This window comes from Erinaceus europaeus, chromosome 5, assembly GCF_950295315.1.
Source record: "Erinaceus europaeus chromosome 5, mEriEur2.1, whole genome shotgun sequence".
Lineage (NCBI taxonomy): Eukaryota > Metazoa > Chordata > Mammalia > Eulipotyphla > Erinaceidae > Erinaceus > Erinaceus europaeus.
In genome coordinates, this window is record NC_080166.1 from 116343135 (window position 1) to 116356539 (window position 13405).

The 13405-nt window shown below is 38.5% G+C and overlaps 1 protein-coding gene across 4 annotated transcripts in view; it reads right to left on the reverse strand.

Moving 5' to 3' along the window:
* The window catches only part of FRY (FRY microtubule binding protein), a 495577-nt gene that overhangs the window by 152761 nt on the left and 329411 nt on the right, over positions 1 to 13405 (reverse strand). For all 4 annotated transcript variants that reach the window (XM_060191649.1, XM_060191648.1, XM_060191651.1 and 1 more), the window contains 4 exons: positions 10172 to 10275; positions 9591 to 9699; positions 6389 to 6475; positions 184 to 355 (listed from right to left, as the gene is read on the reverse strand). In XM_060191649.1, the coding sequence (XP_060047632.1) occupies positions 184 to 355; positions 6389 to 6475; positions 9591 to 9699; positions 10172 to 10275 (472 nt within the window). The remainder of the gene's footprint in view (positions 1 to 183; positions 356 to 6388; positions 6476 to 9590; positions 9700 to 10171; positions 10276 to 13405) is intronic.

Sequence of the window (13405 nt, forward strand, 5' to 3'; positions counted from 1 at the left end):
AGTTTAATGGCCATAAAACAGAGCACACAGCATGACTCAATCAGGTTAATTAATTTTGGAGTGACTTATCAATAACATGTACAAAGGTATTCTTAAAGTGCATCTTATTAAGAGTGAATAAATAGCTCTTGGTCATTTCAAAGACTTTAAAAGGCCCGCAAGGAACACATCTTTGAAACTCACCTATCATTTTGGCTTCTTCTTCAGTTAATGTTTTACTCAAGTATGTTTTTTTCACTCTCAGTGTGTTTCCTGAAGGGAGAACAGCTCCCGTGACTGGCATGGGAGGCTCGCCATCTTTCTGCTGTAAGCTATCAGCTATTACCAAGAATGCCCGCAACCCGATGTTCATTCTCTGTAAGAGACAATATACAGTCACGAGAAACTGAAGGACACAAGTAGCATAGTGAGAAGAAACCACTAGTACTTTTTATGTGTTGGTTTTGTTTATGTGACCTATATATTTAGCCTTTTATAGAAAGCATATGTGTATGCGTATATGTCATAAATATAGATCAGTACAAAATAAGGAGGTATGTATTTTTACTTGATTCATTTCACACATTATACATTATCTTCTAATAAAGAGAAGAGGGGGAGATAAGGAGAAGAGGAAAAGGAATGGGTTCCTCAGCCCAAAAGGGAAGCTTTTCTGAGAGAAAAAAAATGAAACGTGAATAGGGCTTGTGGAATGATATAGTGACTTGTGAGTTCTCTGATAATAAATCTCTTTTTAAAAATAGTTTTGAAATATTTTATTTACTTGTTTATTAGAGACAGAGAGAAGTAGAGAGAGGAGAGGAAGATAGGGAGACAGAGAGACACCTATAGCTCTGTTTCACCATTTGCAAAGCTTTTCCCCTGCAGTTGGAGACTGGGGGCTTGAACCAGGCAGGTCTGGGTCCTTGCACACTGGAATGTGCGTTCAATTAGGTATGCCACCGCCCAGCCTGGATAATGAATCTCTTAAAGAAAATCAGAATACGTAGTTGGTGAAGACAGTACTGAGAGATGGGGTACTTCAGTGAGAGGGAAAAAGAAAAGCATGAAAGCGAAATAATCTCTGATTCTCAGAAAGTATGTTCTCTATCTAGAAATATATAACGCATTTTCACACAGTGCTGAGAGCTTAGGTGAACTATAAATGTGTGTGAACAGGGGAAATCCCTACTCTTTCACCTAAGTTAAGTTTGGCTTGTTTTTGAGATTAAATTACAAAGGTAATTTAAAAGGCAGAAGAGTTTAGTCTAAAGCTATAAAAGATACTAATAAGGTTTTTAAAATTTATTTATTCCCTTTTGTTGCCCTTGTTACTTTTTATTGTTGTAGTTATTATTATTGTTATTAATGTCATCGTTGTTGGATAGGACAGAGAGATGGAGAGAGGAAGGGAAGACAGAGAAGGGGAGAGAAAGATAGACACCTGCAGACCTGCTTCACCACTTGTAAAGCGACCACCTGCAGGTGGGGTGCCGGGGGCTCGAACTGGGATCCTTACACCTGTCCTTGGGTTTTGTGCCATGTGGCTTAACCTCTGTGCTACCAGACGACTCCCACTAATAAGATTTTTATCAGTTTGTAGCTATACCACGAGAAAAAAAAATGTGGATATTTCCACCAAGCTTGGGAGGTATGTCAAAATGGTCATGATTCCCCAAAGGAACAGGCGGTTACCTTCTGGAATAGCTAAATCTAAGATAAAGTGAGGTGAGCAAACAGCCTCTTATAACTCCTGGAAGGAGAGAGAGAGGCCACACGCAAAAATTCCCAGAGATTGAATGAAAATAAAGGAGTTACAGACATGACCCTCAAAAACAAATGCCAGCTGCTCTGAAGTGCAGGTTGTCAACCTGACTCACAAGGGCTGGCATATTGGGAGACACATCTTAAAAATTCAATAACCAAGGGCTGGGCGGTAGAACAGTGGGTTAAGTGCACATGGCGCAAAGCCCAAGGACCAGCACAAAGATCCTGGTTCCAGCCCCCGGCTCCCCAACTGCAGTGGGGTCGCTTCACAAGACGTGACGCAGGTCTGCAGGTGCCTATCTTTCTCCCTCTCTGTCTTCCCCATCTCTATCGATTTTTCTCTGTCTGATCCAACAACAACAGCAATGGAAACAATAACAATAATAATAACAACAAGGGCAACAAAACGGAGAAAATGGCCTCCAGGAGCAGTGGATTCATAGTGCAGGCACTGAGCCCCAGCAATAACCCTAGAGGCAAAAAAAAAAATAATCAATAACAATATTTGTGACTTCTGAAAACGCAGGAACTGATAAGGAGTTCATGCTGGGCCAGACTACTCTCTTCCTCAGACTCAGGTGAGTCACAGGGCTGGCTCTGAAAGATGCATCAGTAAGATAGCCGATCTTGAGAACATTAATCTTAAAAGGTTGGAAAGTAATAAAACAACTATAGTTCCTCAACTGGCCATGTGTAAAACATCTGACTTCACTCTTTCTAAGCCCCCCCTCCTTTTGCTTATTTTTGATAGGACAGAGAGAAATTCTGAGGGGAGGAGGAGATAGAGGATAGAGAAAGAGAAATGCCTACAGCACTGCTTCACCACTTGAGAAGCTTCCTCTTCTGTAGGTGGGGACTGGGGGCTTGACCCTGGGTCCTTACATCCAGTGATGTGTATGGCCAACTGGATTTACCAGCTCCCAGGCCTGCACACATAATTTCAAACCACATTAAGCCATAAATTCCCCAAGCAGACTACTGTCTACAACAGGAAACAGTAATTACCGCTACTAATAATGGTAATCTAGTTGCAGGTTATTGAGTCTCTAAAATCTACTGAAAACTGTTCATTAACTCTCTTCTTGAAAAGAGCCAGGCAAGGAAGGTATCATTATTTCCATTTTTCAGATGTGGAAACTAAGGTCACAATACTAGTAAGTGGTAAATTATACATCCAGGTCAGTTTTGCTCAGATTACATATTTTGTGGCACATGATTATATTTGATAACATGATATAATATTGACTCATTTAAAAAGATTTTCTTTAAACTTCAGGGAGTAATTATTTCATTCAGGATTTAATAAACATTTGGATTTTGGAATATTGGATATTGGAATTTATACTTCATACAATCCACACTTATTCAATTTAGTTCCTTGATAACATTTTCTTTCTTGAATGAAAGTGTTCTAAGTTGAAAAAGTTCAAGTTTCTATCAAAGTCTTTTAGATTCTTCATTAATTTTGGTAATATTTCATAAAATGTTTCCTGGGATGTTTGATTTTTCTCAAAGCACAGCAAATGTTTTGGGTGAGGAAGTGTGATATTCAGCTCAGGAGATGCAGTACCAGCAGAACATATGAGACTTGACATAAATGGTTCAGCCCCCTTTTACAACAATTGTTTCATCCAAGTCCTGAATAATATTTGCCATTTGCCTTAGTATTACCTCCCTCTAGTAGGGCAGAAATAATACAAGGCAGCTTGGAGCATGTATTTTTAACTAATTTTTTTCTTGTACTTTACATAATTTTGCGTGGTATTTGCGTGGCAGAACTACAGGACTATATGGTCACTGTATACATATATATCCTTATAAACAATTGTCAAACTGTCTTCTAAAGTAGTTGTACCTTTCTGAATTCTCACTAGGATAGGAAGTCCCAGCTGCATCACAGCATTCCCCTTCCTTCCTCCCTTCCTTCCTTCCTTCCTTCCTTCCTTCCTTCCTTCCTTCCTTCCCTTTTGTTGCCCTTGTTTATATGTGTCACAGCATTCTTCTTAACACATGCCATGGGGATTTAAACTTGTGTTTCCCTAAATATGTAAATATTTTGTTTTATTGTAAATTATTCTACACCTAATTGGTTATCACTAGAATGTAGAAATAAATTGTGTTTATATATTTACAATGTATCCTGCAAACTTCCTAAAACTAATGCATTATTTCTAGTAGGTTTTCTGTAGAATTCTCTGGTATTTTCTACATAGGCAATCATATTATCTATGAGTAAATTATACAAACTTTATTCTTTCCTTTTCATTCCATCTGCCTTTTGTTTCTTCTTTTCTATGGTACCATGCAGTAGCTCTAGCTCCATGTTATTCTAGAGTAAGACAAAAGATACTTCCAAAAGAGTGTTTAAGATACAGTCTGGAAGAGAATTTATCTTAATGTAGGATGTGATGGGAAGAAGAATGAGGGTACCAATTGGTCTGGGTTTTCTCTACTATTAGCAGCTTCTCATTTTGTGCCTCTGGGCTTCCTTCCTCAATGACAGAATGAAGGATCCACACACTATCACAGTGTCAATAAAAATAATCTTGAATTTCTATATAGTGTGTAATTTTTCATCCTCCTTTCTTCCTCCCTTTCTTCCTTCCTTCCTTCCTTCCTTCCTTCCTTCCTTCCTTCCTTTCATATAGACAGAAAGAAATGAAGAAGGAAAGAAGAGATAGAGAGGGAGAGAGAGAGAGAGAGAGAGAGACACCTGCAGCACTGCTTCACCACTTGCAAAGCTTTACCCACACCCTGCAAGTGGGGACTAGGGGCTTGATGCTGAGACCTCAAGCATTATAATGTGCACTCAACTGGAGGTGCCACCACCAGGTTAGTTGGTCCCTTCCTCCCTCCCTTTCTATCTTTCTTCCTTTTCCTCTTCCATCTTTCCTTTTGCTTAAAGTTTGTGACATAACAATAACTGTGTGAGGTGGTCTGAAAGTAGTATGTATGTGTATACATGTATGTATTGGCATATATGTGTTCATGAAAGAAAGAAATTGGAATGAGTCCAGGGCCTTACATATGTGTCATAACATTGAGCACCTTTAGACCTAATGTTTAGTCTCTATTTTTTTTTGATGGGGGGAGGGGAGCTGGAAAAGAGAAACTCCAATGTTGTTGTCCAGGATGCTCCTGGAAGGACCAGAGATCAATTGCAGGGACTCCTACATGGTAGGGTATATACTCTGCTCCCAAAGTCATAACTCTGCTCCTGTTTTGTTCATTTTACTCATTAAAAAGGCTGAAGTTCAAGCACACTGTAAGACTTATGAGAACTATGGTTGTTATCTTTGGGAGGGTGGGGACACAGAACTCTGGTGGTGGGTGTGGTGTGGAGCTACACATTGTAATCATACACTCTCATAACAAACTATTAATAACAAATAACTTTTTTAAAAGCTGAAGTTCAGAGAGATAAATATCAGACAGCTGGTGAGCAGAGCAGTGGCAAGTGACAAATCCGCCCCTAACGGACTTGTTCAATTTTCTATCTACAATCTCAGAGGGAAAGGGTTGCAAAGAGGCAGATTATCAAGTACATATCCACTGAGAACAGTTTATTTATTTATATTTTTCAGTTTAAAATGGAAGGTGTTTTTCACTTGCATATGCCCTATCACTTTGCAACATATATTATATTCATTATATACTCCATTCTACTACCTGCCTACTCCATTGGTTGGGGTGCTGCCACAGAAACATAAATTCACAGATTACTTACTTAATTTCACTATTTTATCAATATGTGTCAATTATTTTCTGTTTCATTACCTCCTCAAACTCCACTTGTTAATCTCCACCATGATGTTTATAAGTACTGACTTTTCTTAGAGTTTTTTTTTTAATATTTATTTTATTTATTTATTCCCTTTTGTTGCCCTTGTTGTTTTATTGTTGTAGTTATTATTGTTGTTGTCGTTGTTGGATAGGACAGAGAGAAATGGAGAGAGGAGGGGAAGACAGAGAGGAGGAGAGAAAGACAGACACCTGCAGACCTGCTTCACCACCTGTGAAGCGACTCCCCTGCAGGTGGGGAGCCGGGGTTTGAACCGGGATCCTTATGCCGGTCCTTGTGCTTTGCGCCACCTGCGCTTAACCCGCTGCGCTACAGCCCGACTCCCAAGTACTGACTTTTCTAAAATAAAAGAACTTGACTAGTAGTGAAAGATTATGTTTAAGAGTAAAGGTTTGCTTTACTATATAAAAACACATCAAGCCTTCAATATTCTTTTTTTTTTTTTTAATCTTTGTTTGCTGGATAGAGACAGTCAAAAATTGAGAAGGAAGGGGGTGGTAGAGAGGGGGAGAGACAGAAAGACATCTGCACTGTTTTACCACTTGTGAAGCTTTCCCCCTGCAGGTGGGGGCCAGGGGCTCGAACCTGGGTCCTTGCACACTGTAACATGTGCGCTCAACCAGGTGTGCCACCACCTGGCCCAATGCCTTCAATATTCTAAGTCTCCTCATTCAAAGTTTTACTTCCAAAACCCAATGTCCTATATTATCTAGTCAAATAACAAGAACAAAAACCATTAGACTTTTAGAGGATACATTTGTCACTCCATCTCCCAGAGTTGCAAAGGTCTGATTCTGTCAATAAGCTTCAGTTAAAAGCACAGAAAAGGATCATTCATACCTCTGGATTGAGACTGAAGGCTTTGGCTGGTTTTCCCACACAAAGAAAATCAAAAATTATTTCTTTCATTGCAAAGTCTAAACGTTCCTGTGAAAACAAGAAAGCAAAAGAAATTCACAAAAGGTTGATTTTCATTTTATGCACCAAACAGATGCCTGCTAAGAGGATACAGCTATTATTCAGTTTTATGAATGACAAAGGGCCCCGAAGGGAGATCAAATCCATCTGAACCTTTGGTGAAACTGCTGACACTATTTTCATATGATATACTGTGATGCTTTCATTTTAATAACATATAATATGTAATTGGCCCCCCAAGCATTGATGACTAATGACAAAAAATGAATAGGGGGCTGTGTGGTAGTGTTTCTGGTTAAGTGCAAATATTAGGGGGTCAGGCAAGTGGTAGCTCAGAGGGTTAAGCACACATGTCACAAAGCCCAAGGGCCTGCATAAGGATCCCGGTATGAGCCTCCGGCTCCCCATCTGCAGGGGCGTTGCTTCACAAGCGGTGAGGCAGGTCTGAAGGTATCTATCTTTCTCTGCCCCTCTCTGTCTTCCCCTCTTCTCTCCATTTCTCTCTGTCCTATCCAACAACGACAGCAATAACAACAATAATAATAACAACAACGATAAACAAGGGCAATAAAAAGGAAAAAATAGCCTCCAGGAGCAGAGGATTTGTAATGCAGGTACAAAGCCCTAGAGACAACTCTGGAGATAATAATAATAATAATAATAATAATAATAATAATACAAATAAAAATAATTAAAAAATAAAAATTAAGTACAAACATTACACTGTGGAAGGACCCAGGTTCAAGCCCCAACCCCCAACCCAACTGCAAGGGGGGATGCTTTGAGAGTAGTGAAGTAAGTACTGCAGGAATCTCTCTGGCTCTCTCTATCTCTCTCTCCCCTCCCCCTTTCAATTTCTCTCTGTACTATGAAAGAAAGAGGAGGAAAAGTGGCTGCCAGGAGCAGTGGATTCATCATGCATACACTAAGCCCCAGCTATAACTTAGGGGCAAAGAAAAAAAATAGAAATGAAATGAATAAATAAAATTTAAACCCATGAAGCATCTCAACTTATATACAGAGTCCATTTTTGTCCGTTCATTCTGTTTGCACTATAAATGCTGATAACTTCCTGCAATTTCGTTTAAAATGCATTCAAAATCTCTATAAAATAAGTAGTTTCTTCTTTTTTTTCTAGCATTACAAATCCTTTGATGGCATTATAACAGATACCTCTGCAAGTGAGATGAATAATCAATAAATAAGACATGAAAGTTACATGAGACTCTTTAATCCAGAGTCTAATAATTTTTAAATTTATTTATAAAATGGAGATATTGACAAGACCATAGGATAAGAGGGGTACATTCCCACCACCAGAACTCCATATCCCATCCCCTCCCTTGAAAGCTTTCCTATTCTTTATCCCTCTGGGAGTATGGACCCAGGATCACTGTGGGATGCAGAAGGTGGAAGGTCCGGCTTCTGTAATTGCTTCTCTGCTGAACATGGGCCAGAGTCTAATAATTTGAGATAGTGGCTAATGAGATATGGCAGGTCCATTTACACAGCATACTCCCAAATAATAAAAGCACAATCTTAGACATATGATAACTACATACAGAAAGCATTAAAAAAACAAAAACAACCATGTGGCACACCTGGTTCAGCGCTCACATCACAGTGAGTTAGGACCTGGGCTCAAGCCCCTGGTCTCCACCTGCAGGGGGAAAACCTTCACAGGTGGTAAAGCAGGCCTCCATGAATTTCTGTCTCTCTCCCTCTCTATCTCCTCCTCCTCTCTCAGTTTCTCTCCATTTCTATCCAATAATAAACAAATAAAAATATTTTTTAAAGTACAAAGAAAGCATTAATAGTTCATTTGTCTGCAATACATTTCTCAAAGCTATTTCACTGTACCAAATCCACAGAGATACTTTACATTAAGCAGTCTAGGTTGCCACACGTGAGTACATTTATCTTCATATCTAGAGCGACTATGTGCACTTCAACAGTATTTCCATTTCTGTTGTTCACCCGATATCTTGAGGTACATCAGCACAGCTTCTTCCACATTTTACAGAAAGAAGCTATAAAGAAATGTATAGAGGCGATGCTCTCTGTTTAAGGATAGAGAGCTGGCTTGTGACAGAGTCTGAACTGTAATATCCTCAGTTCATACTCCTCTGCAAATTACATGGAAATCAAAACCACTGCCCACAATGTTTTCAAAAGTAAACTTCATACTCTCTCTCTCTCTCTCTCTCTCTCTCTCTCTCTCTCACACACACACACACACACACACTACCTCCCTCTTTATCTCCTCTTCCCCGCTCAATTTCTCTCTGTCTTATCAAATAAATGAATAAAAAATAAAATAAATCCTATAAACCATATTTAGCATGCTGAATTTAAAGTACATTCATATTTGTAAAGTGCTTAGAAAAGTTTTTGACAAAGAGTAAGTGCTTGATAAATGCTAACCCTCCTATGGACCCCCCAACCAACTCCCAGGGTGAACTTAGAGCAAAATAATAATAATTGTTGTTGTTATTATTATTATTATTGCTTCCAGAGTTATTGCTTGGGCTTGGTGCTAGCATTACAAATCCAAGGTTCCAGGAGGCCATTTTTCTCATTTTTTAAAATAGGATAGGACAGAAAGAAATTGAGAAAGGAGGGGACGATAGAGAGAGGAGAGAAAGACACCTGTAGACCTGCTTCACCTGCATGCTTCCCCATGACCCCGGATCATTATTATTTACACTTTGAATTTCATTAACCTGTCTTATGATTCTTCCTATTCTTCCCCCTTCCCCCAAACATCAGCTGTTTTTCTTTCTCCTGATTTGCAGAATTCAGAACTGAGAATGAAGGGACTGAGTCAAGAGACACCTTCATAAATAGGCTCTGTGACCTTACATGAGTCACTTAAAACTCTCTCAGTTCCCTTGTCAAAGGCTGAAAACAGCTGACACCTTGTCACATTGACACCCGTCACAATTTGTCCTGTAAAAAGACAAAAAGGTTTGTGTAGAAACACCTTCAAGGTCATTCTAAAAAAGTCCCTACATGTAAGGTATTATTCTACATTCTTCTTTTTTTTTTTTTTTTTGTAAGGGGGAGACCAGCTACTACTTCAAGGCAGTTACAAGACTCTTGTTGCCAGAAGGTTCTCCTTTACCTGGGCAATGAACTGGATGATTTTCACAAAGATGTTCAGAGGCATATCCCTTGGCACCACACCGCGGGACCCTTTGGGGAAAAGTGTTGTGATGATGGTTATAAGACGGCTGAAAGATAAGGGGGGAAAGAAAACAAGCAAAATTGGCTGAGCTCCAGTTCTTTAAGGGAAAAACGGCAGATGTTTCATCGTATCTAAGAATCACAGAGCATTCAGAAAAGGAAAACAAACAATTTCATCTCTTTTCCATTACCATAATTGCTCTATGAAAAAATTTTCTGGAAAGCTAAAGGCAATTCAGAAATTATAGCTCTTTCCTTTATTAAGGTGGCAAATGTAGCTGTAGGCACAGAACTGGCAGTCCTGGTAGAAGCTGGTGTTTCTGTAATGGCTGCTGAGCCAACACATAGGCAAAGCCTGGAAATTCTTTTAGGACCAAGATCTTGAGAAATGGCCAGCTTTGCACAACCTCTAGTTTATTAGTACAGGTAGCAATGAAATGAAATGCCTCTTTACTGTTTAGTGATGTTCTTACATGAACTCAATGATGCAGTTATCATTAACTCAAGGCAGCTCCTTACCTCTGAGTAGCTGTGTTGCTTTCACATTTAATTCGAATCATGTAAACCCAAAGTAATCTGTACAGAGATTCTAGAGCAACTCGAGCCATCTTGGGGTCCTTATTCTATAACAGAGACCAGATATAAATGCAGGTTAAATGACGAGTAGAGACAATTCTTCTCTGAATGCTTGGAAATGGAGAATTGCAGGTAGGTGATATGTTATGTAAAAGGAACTAACATCAGAAGAGAAAACTCAAGTAGAACCTGAACTGGAGTTGGTATTTTTTAAAATTTATTTATTTATTTATTCCCTTTTGTTGCCCTTGTTGCTTTATTGTTGTAGTTATTGATGTTGTTGGATAGGACAGAGAGAAATGGAGAGAGGAGGGGAAGACAGAGAGGGAGAGAGAAAGATAGACACCTGCAGACCTGCTTCACCACTTGTGAAGCGCCTCCCCTGCAGGTGGGGAGCCAAGGGCTCGAACTGGGATCCTTATGCCGGTCCTTGCGCTTTGCGCCACCTGTGCTTAACCCACTGCGCTACCGCCTAGCTCCCATATATATATGACTGTCTCATCCAAAGAAATACATCTTATATCTTAGGAAAGCCTCTAAAATGACCAGTCCAATATTTTAGAGAGATTGTTTTTCTATTCAATGGCCAAATAAACAAGGGATTTATGAAACACTTGCCATCTGGTACTAAATATTAAGCCTAGTAACATACACTGCTAGAATTTACAATTCTACCTTGAAATGTGCCTTTGAGAGATAAGAAGCCTAGATTATGAGGTGTGTTTTAGATTTTTTTTTTTTTTAAGATTTGTTTATTATGACAGAGGAGGAGGTGGAAGAGGAGGGGTGATTCTAGAGCGCTGCTCAGTTTTGGAATATGTGGCGTCAGGGATTAAATCTGAGGCCTCAGACTTGTGAGTCTTGTGCTCTGCCACTGAGTATCTCCGCCATCATTTAGATTTTTATCCTTTGGATGGTGAATTCCAACAATTAAAGCTCCTCAAGGACAAGGACATTATTTCACATCTAGTTTTTCTAGAGTTATAGTGAGCACTTCACAACTACTTGGTGAATTGAACTAAATTTTGGAATGACACTCCATCTTTCTATACTATTGATTCTGTATATTCCTTTTAAAATAATTTTTTTTCTTGGAAGTAGCACTGGTTTCTAGCATTACATGTCAGGTGTTTTGCTTTAAGCTGTTGCTGTATATTCTTTGTGATCTCACTACTTTCCTCTTTTAGCAATTCTAATGCTGCCAATGGTTGCATAGGAAAACACTACTCTAAGGCTATTTATCACTTTGTTAATAAGTATTGATAGATGCAGAGAAAGCGTTTGACAAAATCCAATATCCCTTCATGATCAAAACACTACAAAAATGGGAATAGATGGAAAATTACTTAGTCTAGTGAAGTCCATATACAGCAAACCTACACAGTCAACACCATACTTAAAGGGGAGAAACTTAAAAGCAGTTTCTGGGCTGCTCTCTATCACTGTTACTATTCAACAGTGTTGGAAATTCTTGCCATAGCAATTAGGCATGAGGAAGGAATTAAAGGGATACAGACTGGTAGAGAAGAAGTAAAATTGTCACTATTCACAGACAATATGATTATATACATAGAAAAACTTAAAAAAAAATCAGGAAGTTTCTAGAAATTATCAAGCAATATACTAAGGTGCCAGGCTATAAAATTAATATATAGAAGCTGATGGAATTCTCTTAGGCAAACACTAAATCAGAAAAAGAAGAAATCTAGAAATCATTCTCATTCACTATATTGAAAAAACAATAAGATATCTAAGAATAAACCTAACAAAAGAAATGAGAAACTTGTATATTGAAAATTATAAATCACTACTCAAAGAAATTAAAAAGATACAAAGAAGTGGAAAAATATCCTATGTTCATAGATTGGAAGAATTAAGATAATCAAAATGACTATTCTACCTAGAGTCATATAAAATTTAATACAATCCCCATCAAGGTCACACCAAAAAAATTTTTTTAAAAAAAAAGAGAATAGGAAAATTAATCTTTAAAAAAAAAAGAGAATAGGAAAAAAAGCTAGAAATGTTTATCTAGAACTAGAAAAAACCTAGTCATCAAAGCAACTTTGAGAAAAAAAGAACAGAACTGAAGGAATTACACTTCCAGATCTCAGACCATATTATAGGGCCATTGTAATAAAAACTACTTGTAGTGGAACAAAAATAGACACACTGACCAGTGATATAGAACTGAAAGCACAGAAATAAGTTTCCACACCTATGGTCACCTAATTTTTGACAAGGGGCCCAAACTATTAAATGTAGAAAGAAGAGTCTCTTCAACAAATGCTACTGGGAAAAGTGGGTTGAAATGTGCAGAAAAATGAAACTGAAGCACTATATTTCACCATGCACAAAAGTAAACTCCAAGTAGATCAAGGACTTGGATGTTAGAACAGAAACTACCAGATACTTAGAGGAAAATATTGACAGAACTCTTTTCTATCTAAGTTTTATAGGCAACTTCAATGATACAATTCCATCTGCAAGGAAGATAAACACAAAAATAAACCAATGGGACTACATCAAATTGAAAAGCTTCTGCAAGGCAAAAAAGAAACCACCACCCCAAAGAAACCCTTCACAGAATGGGAAAAGATCTTTACATGCCAACAAAAAGAGAGGAGAGAATATAAACAGAATATTCACCAAGGAAGAGATCCAAAAGGCCAACAGATATATGAAAAACGAAAACAAAACCAAACCAAAAACCTCCAAGTCACTGATGGTAAGATAAATGCAAAGTATGACAACAATGAGATGCCACTTCACTCCTGTGAGAATGTTATGTCAGAAATGATAGTAACAACAAATGCTGGAGAGGTTGTGGGGATAAAGGAACCCTTCTGCCCTGCTGGTGGGAGTGTATATTGGTCCAGCCTTTGGGGAGAGAAGCCTAGAGAACTCTCAGGCTAGAAACAGACCTACCCTACAACCTGGACATTCCTCTCTTGGGGATATATCCTAAGGAACTAAACACACCCATCCAAAAAGATCTGTGCATATGCATGTTCATAGCAGAACAACTTTTAATAATCAAAACCTGGATGCGACCTAGATGTCAAACACCACATGACTGGTATATGTACACAATGGATTAGTACTCAGCTATTAAAAATGACGACTTAACCTTCTTCACCTCATTTTGGATGGAGCTTGAAGGAATCATGTTAAGTG